Source organism: Nannobrachium achirus (genome assembly GCF_963921795.1).
Source record: "Nannobrachium achirus genome assembly, chromosome: 11".
Taxonomy (NCBI): domain Eukaryota; kingdom Metazoa; phylum Chordata; class Actinopteri; order Myctophiformes; family Myctophidae; genus Nannobrachium; species Nannobrachium achirus.
The window spans coordinates 17,211,557-17,234,084 of NC_137820.1; the positions used below are offsets into that span (position 1 = coordinate 17,211,557).

The 22,528-nt window shown below is 40.8% G+C and overlaps 3 protein-coding genes across 5 annotated transcripts; 1 reads left to right on the forward strand and 2 right to left on the reverse strand.

The window, feature by feature from the left end:
• Positions 1–221: 221 nt before the first annotated feature.
• ighmbp2 (immunoglobulin mu DNA binding protein 2) lies at positions 222–9,038 on the forward strand. Of its 2 annotated transcripts, XM_080736332.1 has the most exons (16): positions 222–348; positions 1,341–1,423; positions 1,614–1,783; positions 2,472–2,667; positions 2,784–2,881; positions 4,567–4,727; positions 4,923–5,123; positions 5,212–5,359; positions 5,444–5,612; positions 6,181–6,363; positions 6,467–6,585; positions 6,667–6,761; positions 7,050–7,173; positions 7,267–8,109; positions 8,209–8,408; positions 8,713–9,038. In XM_080736332.1, the coding sequence occupies exons 2-16, from the start codon at positions 1,347–1,349 to the stop codon at positions 8,911–8,913; spliced, it is 2,985 nt and encodes a 994-aa protein (XP_080592458.1). In that variant the 5' UTR covers positions 222–348; positions 1,341–1,346; the 3' UTR covers positions 8,914–9,038. The 2 variants fall into 2 exon arrangements, with proteins under 2 accessions (XP_080592458.1, XP_080592457.1); XM_080736331.1 differs by having other exon boundaries at positions 5,212–5,612.
• Positions 9,039–9,543: 505 nt separating this feature from the next.
• Positions 9,544–11,721, reverse strand: LOC308294178 (zinc-binding protein A33-like; the record flags this gene model as incomplete). Its single annotated transcript, XM_080736902.1, has 4 exons — positions 9,544–10,130; positions 11,060–11,178; positions 11,438–11,460; positions 11,617–11,721. 4 exons carry the CDS (start codon positions 11,719–11,721, stop codon positions 9,544–9,546), a joined length of 834 nt encoding a protein of 277 aa, XP_080593028.1.
• Positions 11,722–16,086: 4,365 nt separating this feature from the next.
• On the reverse strand, positions 16,087–22,415 carry rapsn (receptor-associated protein of the synapse, 43kD; the record flags this gene model as incomplete). Of its 2 annotated transcripts, XM_080736395.1 has the most annotated exons (8): positions 16,087–16,159; positions 17,053–17,252; positions 17,363–17,416; positions 17,921–18,043; positions 18,191–18,289; positions 20,373–20,531; positions 21,242–21,580; positions 22,224–22,415. In XM_080736395.1, the coding sequence occupies 8 exons, from the start codon at positions 22,413–22,415 to the stop codon at positions 16,087–16,089; spliced, it is 1,239 nt and encodes a 412-aa protein (XP_080592521.1). The 2 variants fall into 2 exon arrangements, with proteins under 2 accessions (XP_080592521.1, XP_080592522.1); XM_080736396.1 differs by lacking the exons at positions 17,363–17,416; positions 17,921–18,043.
• Between the last annotated feature and the right edge of the window lie 113 nt (positions 22,416–22,528).

Sequence of the window (22,528 nt, forward strand, 5' to 3'; positions counted from 1 at the left end):
TTTAGCCAATCACAGCGAGATCATCCGGCTGGGCTATGGGATGTGATGGGATTCCACCTCCCAGCATAATCGGAAGTGCGGTCTGTCCTTTTTTCAAAATAAACGTCTTGCAAAACAAAACCTGCATGCATGCGTTTCACCACATAGGAAGTAGGTGGCAGTACTGCTGTTTTTACACACTAAATCCACTCTAGACTAGTTGTCGAAGAAGAGAGAAGACATTTTTAGCTAGCAACATGTCATTTTGCATCCCAAATTAATTACCACGTTCAAAGCTTTCAACCAAACAGTTTTTCTACAGTCAAACATTGTTATCCCCCCATGTAGTGATCTCCTCTCAGGAAATACGTGAAACGTGAGTGTCATTTAGTTTGAACTATTTCACTCTAACGTAATGTATCTAGTGCTAGCTTGTTTATGTGTTTACTGATTATCAGGCTTTGATTGATTGATTGAAGGCTTTATTAGAAGTTTGCATAGGAAAATGTACAGATTCATGACGGTACAGTTCACTGGTACAAGGTCTACTAAAAGGAGATCCATGAAAAGACTAAGCTTATTTCAACAGGAAACCATTAAAGTATCTCATATAACATTGAATGACAGACAAATAGAACACAGTACTATGCAGTAGATATGTAAAGAAAAAAAGAAAACAGTAGGTCTATACAATCAGTAAGTACAGTATATACAATATATACAAGGAAGGGGCAGGTAACAGTAAGTCTAAACAATCAGTATGTACAGTATATACAAGGAAGGGGCAGGGAGGGTAGGGTTGGGCTAGGTTTTTACCAGTTGTGAACGGCTGCTGCCTGTAAGTGGTTTTTTAGGGCAATTTTAAAGGATGCTAGTGATCCACACTCCTTTATGGCCTTCGGTAAGGCATTCCACATTTTTGTGGTGTAGCAGAAGAACGAGTTCGACCCTTTCTTTGAGTTGACTCTGGGTTGAACGTGATCTGTGGCACTGCCTCTGGTGTTGTAATTATGGACATCCTTAACGTTTTTAAAGTATTTTGACAGGTACTTGGGTATCATAGTGGTGTAGTGTATCTTGTACACCAGGCCCATTGCAAGTTGCTGTACTCTGTCATCTACTCTGAGCCACCCCACTCTTAACTGGTGAGTAGCGGTGAGGTGAGTCTGATTGGGAAGGCTGAGACTATTTAACTGTCCATGGACGCCAAAACATAATACTTATACCCCCCCCGCCCCCAAATGCGAGATGGTTCATTGATTGCTATTGGCAAGTTATCTGCTAGTTTGCTTTAACTGGCTGACATATCACTTTATCACTGGTGTACTGTACTGTTGGGCTAATGTATTGCTCCTTTTTAGTGAGTAATGGAAATTGAACAGTTTGTGTCCAAGACACTCGAGCTTTTACAGGAGGAGAGAGAGGCTGAAATAGAGGAGACCAGGTATGTGATCTATAGGCCCATCATATTGCCTTGATTACAACATTTTAAAGAAAGATAGTGGCTACATGCTTTTTACATTGAAGATGTGCTCCTGGTAAACACAGTATTGTATTTGTTCCTCAAGCAAGGGAGTCTGGGGATTGATAAACATCACTGCAAACTGTTTTCTGGGTTGTCTTTCTTTCCACAGATTATGGCAGGAAAATATCTCTCTGAAGGATCTTCAGAGCAAAGGAGTGTGTCTTCTGAAACTACAGCTAGGAAGTCAGTCTACAGGCCTGTATGGCCGGACACTTGTCATTCTAGAACCAAGGAAACACGTCGGCCCATCACTCCTTCCTAGTAACAGTTTTGGACCGGGTGAGAACAGTTGAGAGAAAGTTTTCTATCTAGACCAGGGGTTCTCAAACCTTTTTAAGCTGTGACCCCCAAAATAAACATTTGAACAGGGGACCCCCACCCTGACAAGCACTTGTAGGTATTACATTTAATGTGACTCGGTTCCACAGATAAATATTAGATGTGAAAATAGCAGATCTACATGCTCACAGCTATTTTCACAATGTTCGCCTCTGCTTACTTAAAGGCCCAGTTCACCTCTAGGACAACCAGATCTTATTTTATTGTTGTTTGGGACACGATCAACACGAGTTATCTTTTGTTTTCAATCTGTGTTTTGAGATATTTTAGTATTTCAGCATGTACTAGTGATGCATTTTGCATCATATGATGCAAAACACATCACTGAATAAAATAAGATCTGGTTGTCCCAGAGGTGAAGTGGTCCTTTAATATTTGACAGTTTGGTATGAAAACGCTCTTGAAAGTCCTAAATTGTCACTTTATAAATGTGCAGATACCCTGTATACACTTATACTGTGAGTTGGTTTGTTTACCGTTGAGTGAGAAAAAAAAAATGCTAATCATCTTGGGACCCCACAAAATAATTTGGGGACCCCACTTGGGATCCTGACCCCAAGTTTGAGAACCACTGATCTAGACATAGATGCTCACATTAAGCCCAGTAATAATACTGACTTTGTTACAGGAGACATCGTTGGCTTGTATGACACAAGTGGTTGCAGTGCTGCCTCGCTGCTTGGCACAGGGATAGTGACAAGGGTCAGCCAATCATCTATAACGGTGGCATTTGAAGACTCTCAGGATGGATTCAGTGTTGACTCTGACTCCCTCTACAACCTCTTGAAGTTGGCAAATGATGTCACCTACAAACGAATGAAACAGTGAGTGGTATTTGTTATGTAACATGCCTTTTTTTCCGGATGTAATTATTTAGACAAAATTCACCCATGAAGCAAAATCTGTGTGTTTTTTTTTTCACCATAATGTCTTTTTGCAGAGCCTTAAATGCTTTGAATGGATACAGCAGTGGGCCAGCTGCCGGTCTTATTGGTGTTCTGTTTGGGTACTCAGAACCTAGCTCTCACTCACAGTCAAGTAAGCTTTTACAAACCAGCTCATATTGGAAACCACATACCTATACCTATTAATTCATACTAGTCCATCTAGTAGCCGCAAATTTAATCGGTTGAATCTAGGGTTGCAATACCTCCCATAGGCAGCCAATGCCTCAAAACATTTTTTTTTTCTATCTGATTGTATTAAACGACGTCAAACTCGCCAATATTGGGGCTGTATGGAAAGTTTGAAGTATCCTCTTTCTATTTGCAAAGTGTTTGTTTCATAAAAATACACCGTAGACATGTTATGAGTTACTTTCTGTCAATAAATCTGAGCAGACATATTTTTTCTAAGTGTTGAACTTTGGAAGCGCTCGTCTTCGCAATGTTCCGCTGCCTCTTGCATTAAGTGACATTTAGAACCAGCTGGTACACACACAGGACCACTGAGCGATTTCCCACGAGCGCTTCCAAACTCCAGCAAATAGAAAAATCACACCCGTGTGAAGTGGAGCTGTGTGTGTGTGTGTGTGTGTGTGTGTGTGTGTGTGTGTGTGTGTGTGTGTGTGTGTGTGGATCATGTGTACCGATTTTTGTGACATTTGAAGAAAATATGTAGGAAAAGGAGCAAAAAGTGTGTTTTGGAGAAAATTCAAGATGGCGGAAAATCTATCATGGCGCAAATGGGCGTGGCCTATATGGGGAGATGCGTCATGACCCAAGGAATCCAGGGAAAAAATATTTTTAATTTTCCGACCTACGGTTCAAGAGTTACAGGCCAAAACGTAAAGTGGGGTGTTATGGCGCCACCATGCGGCCAAATGACACAATTATTTTTTATTTAATCCTTGAAATCATTATGAACCTCCTCTCCAAGTCTTGAAACTCTAGCCCCTATGGTTTGCGAGAGACAAATAATTGAATGTGAGTTTTTGCGATTCCCATTATAAGTCAATGGGGAAAATTAATTCACTAATAAATTAATATCAATTAAACTATTGAACCTTTCTCTTAGCAAGTTACTAGCCCACGATTCCCGAGTAAGCCGGTCGATTTGACATATGGCGCGAGTGTGTGGTGGCAAAACTGTGGGACTAGTAGCGTGCCGAAGTTTAGGAAGTTCAGGCTACATACAGACACACACACAGACAGACACACAGACAGACACACACGGCCACGTATAGGGAGCCTGTGCTTCACACAGCTCCAAAAATAATCACCTGAACTGAATTTCTTGATAGAAAGTTGCTCATAACATGCCTATGGTCGATTTTTATGAAACAAACACTTTGCAGATAGAAAGAGAATACTTCAAGCTTTCCATACAGCTCCAATATTGACATTACAATCAGATAGCAAACAACTGTTTGAATGCATTGGCTGCCTATGGGAGGTATTGCAACCCTAGATTCAACCGATTAAAAAAAAAAAATCTAGTGTTGCAATTTGCGGCTATCTATCTAGTATTGGATATGATGTGCTGAAGGTTTATCTATCCCAGAGGGGAAATTGTGTTGTTACAGCAGTACATGATAATACACATAGACCCCAGAAGATGGAGTTAGCATCTCTACAAATACATAGAAAACGTGAATACAGTGTATACACTGCTCGAAATGGAACCTGTCAAGTCATTTAATAATATGCCCCAAACTTTCATGGCACTCTCCATTTTAAGTAAGCAATGTTTGATGTATTTAATGTGTTATTATCACTTTTCAGATGTATCTTTTTTTAACTTGGAGCTGGATGAGTCCCAGAGAGAAGCTGTGTCCTTTGCTCTGTCTCAGAGGGAAGTGGCTGTGATACATGGCCCACCAGGCACTGGGAAGACTACCACAGTAGTTGAGATTATCCTCCAAGCAATCAAGCAAGGTCTAAAGGTATATTGTAGTTGAAAGTAATGGCTGCATAGAGCCCTCATAGAAGTGTAGCTACCTTGAAGAAGTTGTCACAATTCATACATTGTTACACACTGAGCTACTGCTAACCCATTTTTACCCGGCTGCTTTTGTCAATAGAACATCTCAATCCGATTGTAATAGTTTTGATTATAAAAACGTTATCTGTTTGTGTAGGTTCTGTGCTGTGCCTCATCCAATGTGGCTGTGGATAATCTGGTAGAGAGGTTGGCTCGTTGCAAAGCCAAGGTCCTGAGACTAGGTCATCCCGCCAGACTACTGGAGTCTATACAGAAACACTCCCTAGATGCTGTCCTCGCCCACAGTGACAACACAAATATCATCGCTGACATCCGCAAAGACATTGATAAAGCTCTTGTAAGTATGTGAATGCATCTGTGTCACCACTTGCAAGTGCAATGTTTAGAACATGTTTGTAAAGCATACCTCTTATTCTTTTCTCAAGATGGGAATGAAGAAGATGCGCAACAAAGGCGAGCGGTCAGGCTTCAAAAGGGAGTTAGGTGAGCTGCGAAAAGAGCTGAGATCCAGGGAGACGACAGCCATCACCCAGATCCTGAAAAGTGCTGACGTCGTGTTATCCACCAACACAGGTCAGAATTGGCCTCTAATGCCACTCAAACACAGCAGGCAGGATGAAAGCAATCAGCAGCAACTTGTCTCCTGTGTCTTCCCAGGTGCTTGTGGTCCTCTGAAGAACCTGCCAGCTGACCATTTCGATTGGGTGGTGATAGATGAGTGTGCCCAGGCCCTGGAAAGCAGCTGCTGGATCGCCCTGCTTAAAGCACGCAAGTGCATCTTGGCAGGAGACTACAAGCAACTGCCACCAACAATCAAATCACAAACGTAATTCTTCCCCCACTCAAATTAACAATGTAGATGCCTTTCTACTTTTAAGAATCTTTCATCTCCTAATCTTTTGCTCATGCATTGAAACATTTAGGGATGCTCCGATTGCGATTTTTGGGGCAGATACCGATCACTGATCAACTGGAATCAGTATCTGCCGATACCGATATTCCCGATCACAGCGTCAAATCCATGAATTCTTCTATTTATTGCAACATTTATATATTTAATGATTCTTCTTACAAAACATTGACATTGTATATTAAGTATAAACATTAGGAGATTGCAGGCTGAGGTCCTTTAGTATCCAATTCAACTTGTAGGAGTTGAAGCTGAGGTTACATTCAGTCCCACAGATAAATATTTTGAAAATAGCTGATCTAGCTTGTTGATCGGCAAAGCCAATAGAGGCAAAGCCGATACCGATCAAAGCCATTATAGGCAGTATCGGCCGATCGCCCATCACTCACCGATCACATCTCTAGAAACATTTGGAACTTACTTGATTTTTTGTACATTAATGCTTGAGCTCATTATTTGCTCTCGTGTCTCCTGTGTCCTGTAGGGCTGCATCAAAAGGCTTATCTGTCAGCCTGATGGAAAGGCTCATTCAGAAGTATGGGGATACGGTGGTCCGCATGCTAACTGTACAGTATCGCATGAACAGTGCCATTATGGAGTGGGCCTCCAAAGAGATGTACCAGGGAAGACTGACTGCCCACAGCTCTGTGGAGAACCACTTGCTAAAGTTAGAATGATTTCCTATATATTATTCAAATATTGAAATTCAAGAAATGTATTTAAGTTTACCAAGAACACATACATATTATAGTTATGCTTTCCCCAAATAGAGATCTTCCAGGAGTAGCCTGTGTGGAGGAGACTAGTACCCCTCTTCTTCTCATCGATACAGCTGGCTGTGGGCTGAGTGAGATGGAGAACGCAGATGAGCAATCTAAAGGCAATCAAGGTTAGTCCTTGTCTGTTTGCATTTTATGATTATTCAGGGATTGGGTGTCAAATGCAAACAGTTTTGTTTTGACCCCCCCAGGTGAAGTAGACATTGTTGAGCTCCACATAAAGGCCTTGATAGAAGCTGGATTAAAAGCTAAAGACATAGCTGTTATTGCACCATACAATTTACAGGTAAGACATTGATTTTACCCATCATTACTATGAGGAAAAAACTAAAATAGAACATTTCTGTTCCTGAAAAGTGGTTATGTAACTTTATTTAGCTGCATTGGTATACATGTTTTAAAAAGTTGTACAAAACAAAAAAGACACACATACAAACTAAAAGGTTTTTTTCTGTAATTGATTATAGTTCTGACCTGCCAAGCTAAACCGCTGTGGACAGTTGAGAGATTATAGTCTTTGTTAGAAGAATGTCTGCTAGACTCCCTGACTTATTGAGCTGTGATCTCTGTAAAGGTTCATCTTTTGCGTGAGAGGCTTTCTGCGAGACACCCAGAGCTGGAGATCAAGTCTGTTGATGGCTTTCAGGGCAGAGAGAAAGAGGCTGTGGTACTGTCATTAGTTCGCTCTAACCGAAAAGGTAACCTCTTGACACAAAGCCTAACCTGCACTGTATGTATCGCCGACTACATTGATAAATGTTCCTTAATGTACATTATTACGTTTTATTTAGGTGAAGTTGGATTTCTTGCTGAGGACAGAAGGATAAACGTGGCCGTTACCCGTGCCAGGCGTCATGTTGCTGTGGTGTGTGACTCGCAGACCGTTCAGAGCCATGCCTTCTTGAAGTCTCTGATCAGCCACATGACTGAGTGCGGAGAGGTCCGAACCGCCTTCGAGTACCTTCATGACATCGTACCACAAAATTATGCCCGGAACCACAAAGAGACCAAGGCTAACACTAACACTGATGCTAACAGCTCCTTGTCTACCAAACAAAAGGTCAAAGATCACACTGTGGGCAAAGTAGAGCAAGGACCAATAATATCTTCTGGTACCAAGAATAAGTTTGATCATGCTGGCTCCAATAAGCACACAAAGTCCTCCATTCCGCCACTCAGTGAAGAGCAAGAGAAGAGCAAATACACAGAGATCAGGAAGCAGGTTGAAACCTTTCTGAATGACCTTAACCGCACTGAACTACAGTTCCCATCATGCCTCAACTCCCATGATCGCCTTCTGGTCCACCAGATCTCAGAAGAACTGGGTCTCAGGCATGAAAGCAGAGGGGAGGGGAAGGACAGATGCATCACTGTCTCTAGACTGCTGCAGTCTGAACTAACTGCGGAAGTTGTCAAAGAGGAGCCAACAGGAGTCGCCCAGGAAATTGAGAAAATTGTCCTAGAGCCCCAGGCCGGGCCATCCTGTGAAGCTCCACTAGACTTGAAAAGTTTACATTTGGAGCGAATGAGAAGGGAGCAACAGAAACGGGAAGAAAATGCCAAGCAAAAGAAGCAACAGGGTAACATTAGCATTCACACGGCCCAATCTTCTAAGAAGACCAAGTCTGCTAAAGGTAGCATTTGGCACTACTGGATTTTACTTGTTTTTGTTTGTTACATGTCTCTGCTAAAGGCATTGTCAGATAGTAACAGGCATATCATTTCTTTCTCAGGAAAGAACCGCACCAAAGCAGGTGCCTGCGATATTGCTGCTGCAGCCACTGTGGATGACGACTTTGACACACTCATAAATGCTGTGGTGAAGGCAGAAAGTGTGTGCAGTTTTGCCAAATGTAAGGCATCTGTGCTAACACTTGGCCAACTTTGCAGATTTTGCAATAGGCAATATTGCCTGAGTCACCACATACCAGAGGTAAGATATAGAGTTCATATGAGAACCATACCTGAATTACCTGATGAAGAAAGTGTTACATTTGGGATGGAAATACGGCAAAGCTTAGGCAATCACAGGAAATAATTTTAATCAAACATAGTATAGTTTTGTGTGACACAATGAATGGTCTACGTGTCCTCCCAAGTAAGATCTAATAAATGCAAATACTATTTCAGCTTTGATAAGCTTTATTACAAATCTCTTCAATGTATATTTAGTATACCGGTATAGTAATATTGTATGCTTGTGTATTCCAATAAAATCAAGCTTTAATCACTTTCAGGTCCATGGCTGTGGAGACAAAGCCAAGACTCATGCTCGGATGAGAATAAGCAAAGAAGGTGTTCTCTATGCTGGTAGTGGAAAGACCGACAAGTCTATGGACGCCAACAAGAAGGCTTATCTGCAAAGAAAGCTGGACTCAAAACTGAAAGATATGGCCACTCAGAGAAAAACCAAAAACAAAGATGAAGAAAAAAATTAAGGTTTTAATGATTACAATGTAATACCTGTACAACATGAAGAAAGAATGTTCAGAATTAAATGTAACTTTACAGTTGGTATAAGCCTATAAATAAATATGTTGCCTGAATTCCATATATACAGCAACTTACAACATTTGTTTTGTGATAGTCATTAGTCTGGGATCACTTCACTTTACGAGGTTTGATCCGGTCGGGAGCAGAAACCACTTTACGTCATGTTGTAGTCCTAGACGGACTACACTTTGGCCGGAACTATCAACCGGATTCAGTTTTAACCCAAAATATTCCCCTGCACCCAAGGACATAGTTTTAGGGTCTACCCAATAAACACCTTGATGCGGCGTAGTTTTGCTTTCGAAAAATTTGTTTGGTATATGCATCTTTTAGTCCAACTCGTAGTGACTGGCAAGACTACACTAGGCTTCTCGAGCATTTTAATAGTGATTGGGGAAACAAACGGGGGGAACGAAATCAAAGCGACTCCGCTTCTTCTAGTAGTTTCCGCGCTTTGGCTTTAGGCGGAAACCAAACGGTCTGTTGTGAACGAACACCAGGCTTTCTCCCGAGAAAGACTGGTAGGCGAGGTTAGATAGTCATTGGTTACAATCGTATCGCTCGCCTCAAAAGAACTACACATGTTTCTGACAGTTGGCTATCTTGGTCTCCTCTACATCTATAGATACTGGCATTGGACAGATTCTCAGTGGGCTGGATTTTTTCCCATCCTCGTACATACCGGGAGAAAAGTAAGGGAACATTCTCTCAGTGAATCTGCCGTCTTTGAATGTATACATCGGTGCTAAATCAGTATCATTGATGAACACTACCTTCCCCTTTTCATAGTCCAGTGCCACTGTGATTCTCTGGGGCTTCTTTTTAACCACTAGCTTGGTGCGAGGTGTGGTCTGAGCCCAGTACGTGTCCCCATTACACAAGCCAATGACCCAGAAGCCCTCGGCTGGGTTCAGGAAGATGGTATTCTTCCTTTTGATGGACTCCCTGGCCACGCCCATGTACCAATCCTTTCCCTGTCCCACCTCCACTGTCCATCTGCGCTTTCCAGAAACGAAGCCAGTCGCTCCCAGCACGGCGATGCGGCTGCTGCATCGTTCAGGGTTGTCGGGGAGGAGCCGCTTACTGCCGTACCACACACTGGTCAGTTCCTCTGAGAACTTCAGATTGGACTGGGCTGTGTTTGGGTCCAGGGTGATGGGAACTAGAAGCATACAGTACAGGGGGTTGGAAATACGTTTTAGTTCTATTGAACAAGTACACTTCGGTCAATATACTGTATATTGTTGCTGTCGGAGAGAAACTTTGTCCAAAACTGTGACTTTTCAGGAAATGGAGGAAATAAACACTGTTCCAATGAATCCAAGTCACAAGTTTTTAATATTTTTCATTGGTTAAATCCCACAGAGAGGATACACCACTTTAAACATTAAATATACAGTAGCAGATCTACAAGCTCAACACATCAGTGTCTACTCTTGTGTGACAAACAACATGACATTAATTTATTTAAAAACGAAAAGATTAAGTATGGAGATACAGTACGTATGGTTTCTGCCCGACAGTGACGATAATGGTACAAGTTAGCAGGATACCGGTATAAAAATTTTGGTCGATATCCAATTACCCATTAAAGGCATGGTCAAATCGGCGGATATGGTTTCCGATATTGCAATACAAATTTCCAATTGGTTTTAGCTTACACATGTTATACACTGATTGTGGGTGCAGATGCAGACTTCTAAAAACGTCATTATTACCTGTTTCATTAGGCCTACAAACTGTCAATTTTACTTTTGAAAGCTTTCCCCCAAAACAGGATGAATTTGTAGCTGTCATTATCTTAAAAGGCCCTTTCAGTTTCACATAAAATATATATATAAAATAAAATATCTGCTAAAACCAATACTAATACCGGCGTATTGGATCTTTAAGGCTGATAACGATATGACCAATTAATCATGCATCAGCATCCCTAGTACAGGTAACTGAAGCTTAACCTTCAGTTCTACGACTGAAAATATATACGTTTCTATCTAGCAATGCATTGCATGGTTGAAATATCTGTAATTTTCGGTGAGGGACGTCGTCATGACCAGGCTTAATGCTAGAATTAATGGTCTTGTTACTCACCACACTCAATAACTTCAACCATCTTCCTCCATGTCCTGAATTTAAGTGTCCCCATATGTTTAGCAGACTCTATTAAAATCCCCCGAATACACTCTGGATCAACAAAGTTGTATTTGGCCCTGGAAGGTAAAGAGAAAATAAATGTAATCATTTGGACTGATACGATTTGGTTTAGTAAGCAGTTGGTTATGCCGAAGGAGCTTCTTCAATCATCTCATAATCCATGCTTGTAAATTGAACCACGCCTGGAACCCAGTGACAATATATTGCATTAGACCTATCTTTTATTAAAAGGATACACTGGCCTCTTGATGGTTACGGGTCCTGTCAGTTCACCTTAAGTAATCTTTCAGTGTCAGTGGCAGTGCTTAAACATACCTGCTTTTTGTGTTCTTGTAGTCCTACAGTGCGGGGAGTGGAATGAAAGCAGTTCAAAGAATTGTACATATCGGTATATGTGTAGTTATTTTCATCATACAAGGAACTTCCTTGTATGATGAAAATAACTGATTAACATCAGTTATTCCTTGAAGGAAGTATAAAGTAGGCGTAATTACCTGCAAGAAAGGAATGTCCTTTGTTCTGATGGCTCGCTCTATATCACTGATTATCTCTGAGAGGTTTTTGATCTTATTTTCAATGCTCTCCAACTTCACAAACATCACCCTGATTTTCTTTTCTTCTTCTTGTCTTAGCTTGATCAATGTGGTGGCCTCTTCCTCCCAAAGAAACTGGTGTAACTTCCCAAATTCCTTCTTTATTGCGTTCTCATTTTCATCTGTTTGTGTCTATAATTTAAGGGAGACTAAACAGTTAGTCTTTTTCTTCATGTGTTATATAACTACAACATTGTATAATAATAAATATCATGAAATGTACCTTTAAATATGTTTTGGTTTCCTGCCATTGCTCTTTTGTCTTGTTGAGTACTTTTAGATGTTTCTCCAGGGTTTCCAGATTGGAAGATACTTCTTTCTGAAATGTAGATGGCAAGAAACAGTAGTAATTATTGATAACAATGATACCTTGTTGCCATTCAGATTCACATTACTAACCAGTTAATGCTTATACTGTATCGTTTCCTAAGTTATGGTATATGATTCCCAATCACCCTTGTGATTCTTATAGCTACACATATTACTGTACCTTTTTCTCCAGGGCTGCCTCCCCTACTGGGCAGCATTCATGTATTTTATGCTGCTTTGATGTCTGACAAACAAGACAGATAGGCTCTTCATCCTTCTGACAGAAAAGCTGCAGCTTTTCATTGTGCCAAATGCAGAGTTCTTCTGTATTCCCACATGTCCTTCGCTCTTGAAAAGACTCTGCTGCTATCTTTAGTGCCAAGTTGATAGGAGGCCTCTCAGAGGTGGACGTTGTGTGACACACAGGGCATTCTCGACATCCTTTCGATTCCCAGAGCCTCTGTAAACAAACTTTGCAAAAGTTATGACCACATTTCAGTTGAACAGGGACGCTAAAAACCTCACAGCATATAGTACACAGCAGGTCCCCCTCAGAGAGCGAAACCCTTGCTGCCATCATGAGCGCCTTCCTGTAAAGTTATGTTGACATTTGAGTTCAGGAAGAAAATCTGTGCAAGCCAGCTGGGTTGGAAACTTTGTACTTACTGTACATGTTGATAAACTGGTTAAACTGGTATCTCCAGACTGAATAAGTACGTCTTCTACGTGTCATAAGGTAATCGATATTATGCAGGGTGTGTGTGTGTGTACACATATAGCCTACAAAAACAAATATGTTGCTACATACTGTACATGTACTGTAATACACTAAAATGTGTTCCCGGCCTGAATGGCTTAAATATTTGTATATCTATATTTTTTGTGACCATGGTAGCAGCGAGGTGAACAGTTCTTTCATTCGTGACTAGTGATGTGTCACAGTCACACTACACACATGGTAATGTGGGACATCACAAAGTGGGATTGTAAAGATTTGATTTGTATAAAATCAACAACCAGTCACCAACACTAATCTTGAATTGTTGCTACAACACGTCTTGCCAAATGGTTAGATTGGCCGCTTGGCATCCAGAGCCAGTCCATGTGCATTAGAATGTTCAGCCTGCATCTTATCATTTCACTGGTGACCTGCACTGTTTAGACGTCTCAAACATGGTAGACTATGTTTCGTTCTCCTGTCCTGACTTCCCACTGGAGGCTTACATCATGTGTGGTCATGCTACCAATTGGTTAAGTCCATTGCAAGGCCCTTGGTAGTAGGGGGCTGTCATAATGGGGTTGTCATAATATCATCAAACATGATTGAGTTTTTTTTAGGGTGGAGTCATTAGCACCGCACTCATCCCCAACCAGGTGCTGATTTTGTCTGATCTCTACCTTTGATACATGCCTGACTTGGTTGAATCTGCTGGATTTGGCCCCTGTCAGCATAACTATTAGTCAATCTGCTCAGCCAATAGGTGGGATTGGCTGATGCCTCCTCCCACCAAACATTCAGGGATTTGGTGCATGCTCCACAGACGAGAGACATGCATGTTTTTTATTCTTGTAAACTGTCAAATTCCTACTCGGTACACCCGGGGTCTCTGGGACACACATATCATGTTTGAGGTTGTTTGGTCGGACCGTGCCAGAGTTATTCCCAGGACAGACAGACAGACAGACACATATACACATACTGTACAGAGGTTACTGCAACATATAGATAGATGAATATAGGTTGTCATAGTATTGCAAACATGACGAATACAATGTCTTTCAAATGCGTGGAAATATGTGTAAGAATTCAGTATATTGTTATGCCTCAGTTTTTCCCCAGCAAATGAAATGAGATGGTCTGGTGACACAAGAATACACACGATGAGAAAACCACTTCTTAACACTCTCAGTGTACTTTATTTTCATGACAAAAGATATTAAATATATAACAAAATTAAACTGACTTGACTCAGATGCATAAATAAAGACATTGACAATGCATTCAGGTCAGTTCTTTTAAAGCATGAAAGTAGTAATGATAAACTCAACTAAATAAGTCCTACAGTACAGTTCAACATGGACTTGGCAAATGTGTTGTTTCTGCACAAGTCCTCTGAGAGCAGAGGTAGTTTAAACCATTATAATTACTGTTATTTTGCTAACCGTAACAGAAAAATCTGGTTGAATGTTTACTCAATATCACCGTCTAATAAAGTAGATAAAAAGTAAACACAGTTTGCTATACATGTGGTCTATAATGTACTATTGTCATTGGCGGTGAATTTGAAAAGTAGGCAGGCACAGGCAAGAACAGGGAAAGTGCTGTCAAGAAGTGAAAGGAGGTAAAGTTGTCCAGTGATGCCTTTCTACAATGAAAAATAAACAGTAAGTGCTTGTGCAGTATAAGAAAACTTCTTGGTCTCTCTGCTGATTCTGTTAACAGTAGTCACATGTATGGGTAGTGGAAGAAACAGCTCTGTTATGGCACTTGTGATTTTGCTATTGAAATAAACTGAAAATCTGAATGAGTGAATTAACTTATATCAAATATTATAAATAAACTTGCTGTCTTGAACCTCAAACTTATAAAAGGACATCCCACTGTCCTTAAAGGTTATTCAGTTAGTAGGTAAGAATCTTATGCATATCTTGCAATCTATCTAACCGTATTAATGTCTCATTTTAAAGAAATGTATCCAACGGATTGTCAGAATGGTGAAATCTATTAAATGGTTAAGAATTAAACGACAAAATAATTTAAAAATATATTAACAGTAAATATGCATACACTAAAAAAAATATTAACAGCACCAAATGGGGCAATTTTCTTCATTGCTCACCATTAAAAACAAAAGTCAAAATGTTGAAGCACAATGCAAACTAAAAATCATAACTCTTTCCTCTTAAATCTCAGTATTTTAGCTTGATTCATCGAAAGCATTGCCACCCTTTCCCATTTTATCCTTGCATTGTCACCATTGAGACCGTTTACCAAACCTAAATAAACCATACAGTGATCAAAGAACCACAATAATACATGAGAATTAGCATATATTGCTATTCATTATTCATCATGCTAATAATGATTGGTCGGAATCAGATACATACATTTTCCAATAATACATTGTTTCTTTTTGGAACATTACATCAAATTCTCTTTATCTCAGCCTTAAAGGAAAATATATCAAGAAATAAAACGCTGGATGGAATAGGAATTTTTCATGAATAACACAATGTGTGTTGATTCTGTTCCTAAGACTAAGGAAAAGAGCTGCATACTGTTGCTTAGTCAAGACATACTAGTTTGAGATTAGTTAAGATATTTAGTTTACAAAACACTAAAAGAATCAAACATCAAAACTATTTACCGTGAGCATATTATGTACATGAATCTCTAATTCAGTAAAATGATAAATACACCAGTATGTGAACGAATTAATTTAATTCCTGTATCACAGCAGGAGAGTTCAGAGAACTGACAGTTATGTACATAGCTTTATAATCAAAACATATCTATTTAAAAACTGTATGTACTGTATGTAAAAACTGTATGGTACAAATAAATGCCAATATTTTGCAACAAACCCTGTGGCTAAGATCACTGAGATTTCAATGAATGTTAAACAATTATTATCCAAACCCTAGACCTTTCATCACATGCTTCCAATAAATTTGCAATGTCAGTAAAACTGACAAAACAAAAACTACAAAATATCTTTAGACAAACAGTAACTGTATCAAAAGTATTGTAGGACTTCTCCAGCTTTTATTAGAGTGTGATTTCATTGGTTACACCCTCTCCGTTAGCTGTCACTTTTAGGTGTCTTTCAGTAACCAATAAGGACGTGAGTGCCTTCGTTCTGTCCTCAGGGCCTCACTCTTTGCCACTTGGTTCTGTTAAACACTGCTCCACAGAACAGTGCATTGCCAGACTCCCTGTACTGTGTATGTTCGGCACCCCCAGAGGCAATCTGCTTTTCAGTTCATTCAGCAGTCCATGTGGCTGGGGTTGGGGCATCATGCCGTGTCCTGCAGCTCCAGTGCACAAATGTGATGTCACAATCACACGAAAGCCTGCTTCATGGAACTGCGGCGACATCTAGAGCAGCCCTTTGTTCCGTTCGCCTGCAGGCACCTTAACAGAATAAATCAGCAGAATGTTAATTGGTTTAACCGCGTGGTTCTGTTCACAATTTCACATTATAAAAAATGTGCTCCACACCATATTTGATGATAGATAGTGCTTACTTCTTACACTGCAAATACAACGTATCCTATAGTTAATTGGTGAAGTGGTTAGCACTGTTGCCTCACAGCAATAAGGTCCTGTATTGGATCCCCGGCAGGGGGCTTTCTGTGCAGAGTTTGCATGTTCTCTCGGTTTTTGCGTGGCTTCCCCCTGCCCCTGGGTACTCTGGCTTCTTCCCACACCAAAACACGCGCATGCTACATGTAGGTACTGTACATACTCCTAACATTGCCCTAATGGCATTACAACGTTATTGGTCCATGGGCACACTTCTCCTAAATAGTTCATATGGGTTAAATACAGAGGGCAAATGTTCCCAAGGGGATAATACAGTATAAGACTTTGCTTAACTTTTTTTTTTATTTTTGAGCGGTGGTAAACCGCTCCTAAGAGTGGCTGTGCGTGTGTCTGTAGCCTTTTTCCTCAGCGTTTTGCCATAGTAAAATGTGTGTACGTAGCATCATGTTTGTCTAGTGATGTCATATGTCGTATGTCTGTAGCCTTTTTCCTCAGCGTTTTGCCATAGCAAAACGTGTGTGTGTAGCATACCCTGTACATCCTAGACTCAAATCCTAGTCTGAAGACGTTATGCAAGCACGACCACCGCTCACTTCACATTGGGTGTGATTATTATTATTTTTTTTTTCTTTACAAATGTGGCTCTGAAAAGACACATTTTAACCTCCATCTATTAAGATGAGCTCCACAGAAGACTTGGTGTTGCATAACGAGAATCAGAGATACAGTATGCTGAGCTACAGTATTAGAACAGAACTTACTTGAGGTGGAAGATGTGGGAGCAGGGTAGGGCCTGCAGCTGTGTATCCTTCTCTCCGATAGACTCGCCACACATCCCACAGTACATCTCCAGCTCCTCCACACACTGCAGGGACTTCACCACCCGCTCCCGCAGTTCCTCCTGCTGCCCACGTTCACGGAAGATCCCCTCACACAGACAGTGCACCTTCAGCGTGCATAGCTAGGACATATGGACGGAAATGTAATGAGATGCAACACAATGGCAGATACACGGTACACATAATGTTTCAACAACATCCCAGGCTGCAATGCACAGTAGAAGCTTCATACCTTGTTTCCTACACCCTCAGCCAACTCTTCTGCTTGCCCCAAAGACATGAGAGCCTAGGATACAAAAAACAGATGGTACACAGTTACACAACCATGTCTCAATTTCAAGTAGAATGCTTTGCAAAACTATGATATCATATATCGTCACTGTCTGACCAAAACCTCTTAACTCCATTTTTGAGGTTTTTGATGTTTTGGCATAAATTAGGGCTATTGAATTACATCTGAGTGTTGGTTAAAATAATACTGCACCTACTGTATGGAAAGTAGTAAAAAGTGCTTGGGACAAAACCCACAACTCCACACTTTCTGCCAAACCAGCTAACTCCACCTGATTGGCCCTCTCTTTTTTTCATAAATATGTGCTACTGAACACCCTTTACGTCTGTGTGTTGGTTAAAATAATATTGAACCAATGAAAAGTAGTCAAAACCTCCGGCCCGACAGCAGAGATATACATTAGTATTATTGTTTGAGTTATTTTACCTATTCTACCACAGAATTGTAGCCACCTGTATAACTAGGACAGATATAGTTTGAAACTAGATGTATAAGAACCTTGTCACTGTCTTTAGCGATGAGCCAACACTTGGCCACTCCCAGGAGGACCTGCCCTTGTCCAAGACGATTTCCAATATCAATCATGAGGGTCATTGCTTTTTCATAGCGAGGGAATGCTTTCTGTTTGGAAGAAAATGTCAGTTTAAAGAAAAAATGTATTACAAGTTTACCTTGTCTTCAGTGTGGTAAATGGTTTTAATAATAATAATTTGCAGCTGCAAGCACCAATATTAACAACCTAAACTTTCACAAAATATGGCACCTTACTTCAGTGTCGCTCCTGCAGCGGTGAATATCTGCAAAGTTTAAATAGCACAATGCCTGGAGTGGAAGGTCTCCATGCTGCAGTGCAATTTTCATAGATTCCTGGTGGCCACAAAAGGTCATGTTAAAAGTGTTTTTTGCGAGTTTGCAAGCTGCACAGAAAAGAACTTTAGTAACTGAAGTCCCTAAATGTATTAAACTTTACCCCATGCAATAAAATAGACAGATTAAAGACAGATTCTTCCTATGTCCCTATTAAATGTGGAATACTAACAGCCATTAAAAAGTGTGACTCCTTACCGCCATAAAAGAGCACCTTTGTAACTGGTCCTAGAAAAGTCTTCTAACTTTATTTATTTATTTGGGGATGGGGGGAGGGGAGGGGGGGGGGGGTTGATTGATGATTTCTTGTATGTCATTATATGTCTTTAAATCTATTGATGAATTGAATACACAGGACCACAATGGAAACAGGCCTTATGGCTTTTTGCGTTATCCTTTAAGCGTCATAATCGTACCACTGTACTATTTGCAAACTATTAATAAAGTATTAAATCAATCAATCAAAGCACTCAGGTACTTATAATGCAATCATAACACATTATAGAAAGCCTTTTATAATGACTTAAAGGGTCAAGTATCATAATATATTTGATACTACTGCGCTTTAAGTAAAGAAAATACCATTAAATCTACGAAAGAACAAACAATACATTCTGCCTACACCTTCAGGATGACCACTTATATTGACCAATAACGTATTACAACATTACACATCAACACAGCATTATAACAATTATTATAATACATTATAAAATGAATATAATGTATTACAACAATGACAGTTATAACACACTATGATCATGCAAAAACATCCAGCAACGAGCACAGGTCTCCACCAGGCCACACAAATCAGCCTGTTATAGCGCCACCATGAGGCTGATTTAAAAAATGTGGGGCAGAGGTTCTGAATTAGCATCCAGGGAGTGTGTGTGCTCAGTTTGGCAGCGATCGGGGCAACGGCGCCGGAGATTAGCTGGTAACAACCAGGCCACACAAATCGGCCTGTTATAGCGCCACCATGAGGCTGATTTGAAAAATGTGGGGCAGAGGTTCTAGATTGGCATCCAGGGAGTGTGTGTGCTCAGTTTGGCAGCGATCGGGCCAACGGTGACTGAGATTAGCTGCTCACAAACTGCGAGGACGCGCGGACGCACGCACGGACGGACGGACGGACGGACGCACGGACGGACGGACGGACGGACGGACGGAGGGGAAAACATACTCTCCCTCAGCCTTCGGCTGGTGGAGACAATTATGAAGTGTTAAGTATGTATAGTAATTATAAAATGCTTTATAATGTGTTGTGATTATTTATTTAGTGCTTATAACTATCATTATAAAGTCTTATAAGTGGATTATAATGCATTATAAGTATGTTTGTTTATAATACATTTAGGGTTAGGGGGAAAATGCATTATAGACATGGGTTTCATAGGAAGTGTTTACGAATGTTATCACAGCTCTGTGCTCTTTAGGAATTTAGTTTTCTTCTAGTCCCATTAATAATGAGAACTTTGACCTATGCCATAGTAGAATATGTTGTTTGACCATTTTCAATGTATGTATATACAAACATGAGCTCTTCTCGACCATGAGCCAAACATCAGCTCTATTAGTAAAAGTAAGTACAGTAAACCTGTCCACTAATGTAAACACAGGAGATATTGCCATGTTGCATAAGGCTCTATGCTGGATCAGTGGTATTCTAAGTATGGCAGGAGGAATACATGGTTTGTCTAAATGCCTTCAGCCAATGTAAACCTGAAATTCAACCCGGTGCCCTCTTACTATATTGATACTTTCACACTCCATGGCAGTGACATCAAGATATTTTTCTCCCCCGGTACACAATTAGAACAGAGTTAAGACTAAAGCCACTCTCTTCATTAACACTATAAACCAGTACCTCTGTGGGCATATTTTTGTGGTACAGGCCTAGTACAACAGAGCAGCTGGTACCTGCACCTGTCAGCTGTGTAGCAGTCTGCGATCTGTGGCTCTAAGATAAGAATGACCAAGGGCATTGGAGGACACCAAATTGGTGCACAAATACTGCAAAAAGTACGACTCCCTAATACAGCTTGCCTTTTTGTGTTACTATGGTGCACGAATAAAACAATACCTCACAGCATTCCATAGCGTCTGGCAGGCGCTCCAGCTTCCTGTATGCCACAGACATGTGGTACTGGCTCATGGCGCGGTATTTCAGGCTCCAGCTTTTACCATAGTCGTTGACCAACTCAGCAGCTTTGCAAGGGAAGAACAAGGCCTTCTCATAGTCCTGTTGGTAGACATAAAAGGTTGACTGGGACATTTCATATCACATTGCTCCCCCAAAAAACAATATCAGGACAATGGCACATTTATATACAATACAGGTAATTCCTCTGAGCATTCTTACATTGGACTTTATTCTACCAGAGGATTCTTTGGAAAATTCACAGTTTGCATATTATTATCCATATTCTATTTTTTGTTTCACAAAGTAACATGAAATCTGAGTGCATTCTTTGAACACCACTTCATCACAATCCCATTGAAACCAATCCTCCCTGGGAAGCCAGGCGGATTACCTTTACAAATCTCTGATGTCAAGGGTACTTACACAAAAGGCTGCCAAGCAGCCCACCTCAATCAGCCCGTGTTTTACAATATAGTATTGCATTTGCAAGCTGTTAATGAAGTTTGGTCGGATGCTTTGCAGGTCTGTCATACTGTATTGTGTAAGCACACCGGAAGCATCAGCATGCCAATTTAACTCGCACATGGACCAAGGACAACAAAGCCTAATAAAGTGTGCAAGTTTTCAGATTCTGAGAATAGAAGGCAATTCGTGGAGCATGTCTTCAGCAAGGAACAATTTCATGTGACAACATTTTAAACTGCCAGCCAATCCATTGGCAAAATATAAACGTTAGGTGCAATCAAAGCAATCACATCTCTTGTGGAAAAATAAAGGACTTTATATAGCCAATGTTTCTGACACAGTACCTTGAGCTGTATATAGAAGTTTCCTAGACTGCAGCACACTCTGCACTCTAGCATCTTATCGTCATTGTTGTGTGCATAGCGGAGGGCCTTCTCGTAGCTCTCCAGGGCTCTCTGGAAGACACTGAGACCCAGGAAGCCGTTGCCCATGCTCAAGCATACCTGGCCATTGAGCTGTAGGCTAACAGTTGTTCCCTGCATGTCTAAGCAGGTCTTACAGTAGGAGACTGTTTTCTGGAAGTCACATAGCTTCTCATTGCTGCGTGCCAAATTCAGGTAGCCTTCTGTCAGGTAGTCGGGATCCTCCATCTCTCTGGCTGTGTCAATTTGTGCTAGAGCATACTGACAGAAAGAAGAGGAGTGTGAGATGGCAGAACAGCTGGCAAGGTGTTGGTGAAACAGAAACAAATTCAATCAACAGAGTGGGCAGGGAGGATGGAATAATTAACAAACATAAAGTAATTAATAATGGTTTGGAACCATGGTAATGCGTTAATGAAGTCCTCACTAAACTATGGGTTGATGAGACTGTGTGCAGGGGGAGTACGGAGGATTATGTCAACAAGACGCCCCGCACTGATACTCAGGTTGCAAGGGACTCATTTTAAACCACATCCTGTGGAAGCCACAAATTAACCCATGGTCTTCATGATCACACTGAAGGGGACCAGGGAGTAGCCACTGAAACCTTCCTATTCCTTAACCATTCTAGACATTGTTGAAATGCTGCATCTATTTTGCAGACACAATAACATTGTTTTAAGAGAGACCCCGCAATAGCATCCCCTCATTAGACTGATTTTGAAGCAATTCTGAATGGAATTTATGTACATGACCACATCATAGGAAAGATTTGCATACAAATAGACAATTTCATAGATTTTGATACATGCCCACGATTTATGCTGCCCATAGGAAGAAACTGCACCTAATTTAATTTCACACAGTAAAGCAGGAGAAAACTTTCATTGATATGGAAGCTTACCTTGAGCATCTCTTTATATTTCCCCATTTCTGAGTGAGCTGTGATAAGGCACCCCAAAACCCGAAACTTCCCCCCAGGATCAGTGGTTGTCTGCAACACTACGGTCCAGGCCGCCAGTGCTTTTGCTGTCTGGTTGGCTTGATACAGCTTTAGGCCCTTCTCTATCTGGTGCTTGGTTTGGTCCTGGCCCATCTCGCTGTACAAGGTAGGTACCTCATAAAAACTTTCTTTCTTTTAGGCAGTGTAATCTCAACACAGGCACAAGAAGGTAAATCCTTGCCATGCACAGCGCGACTCCAAAAGAC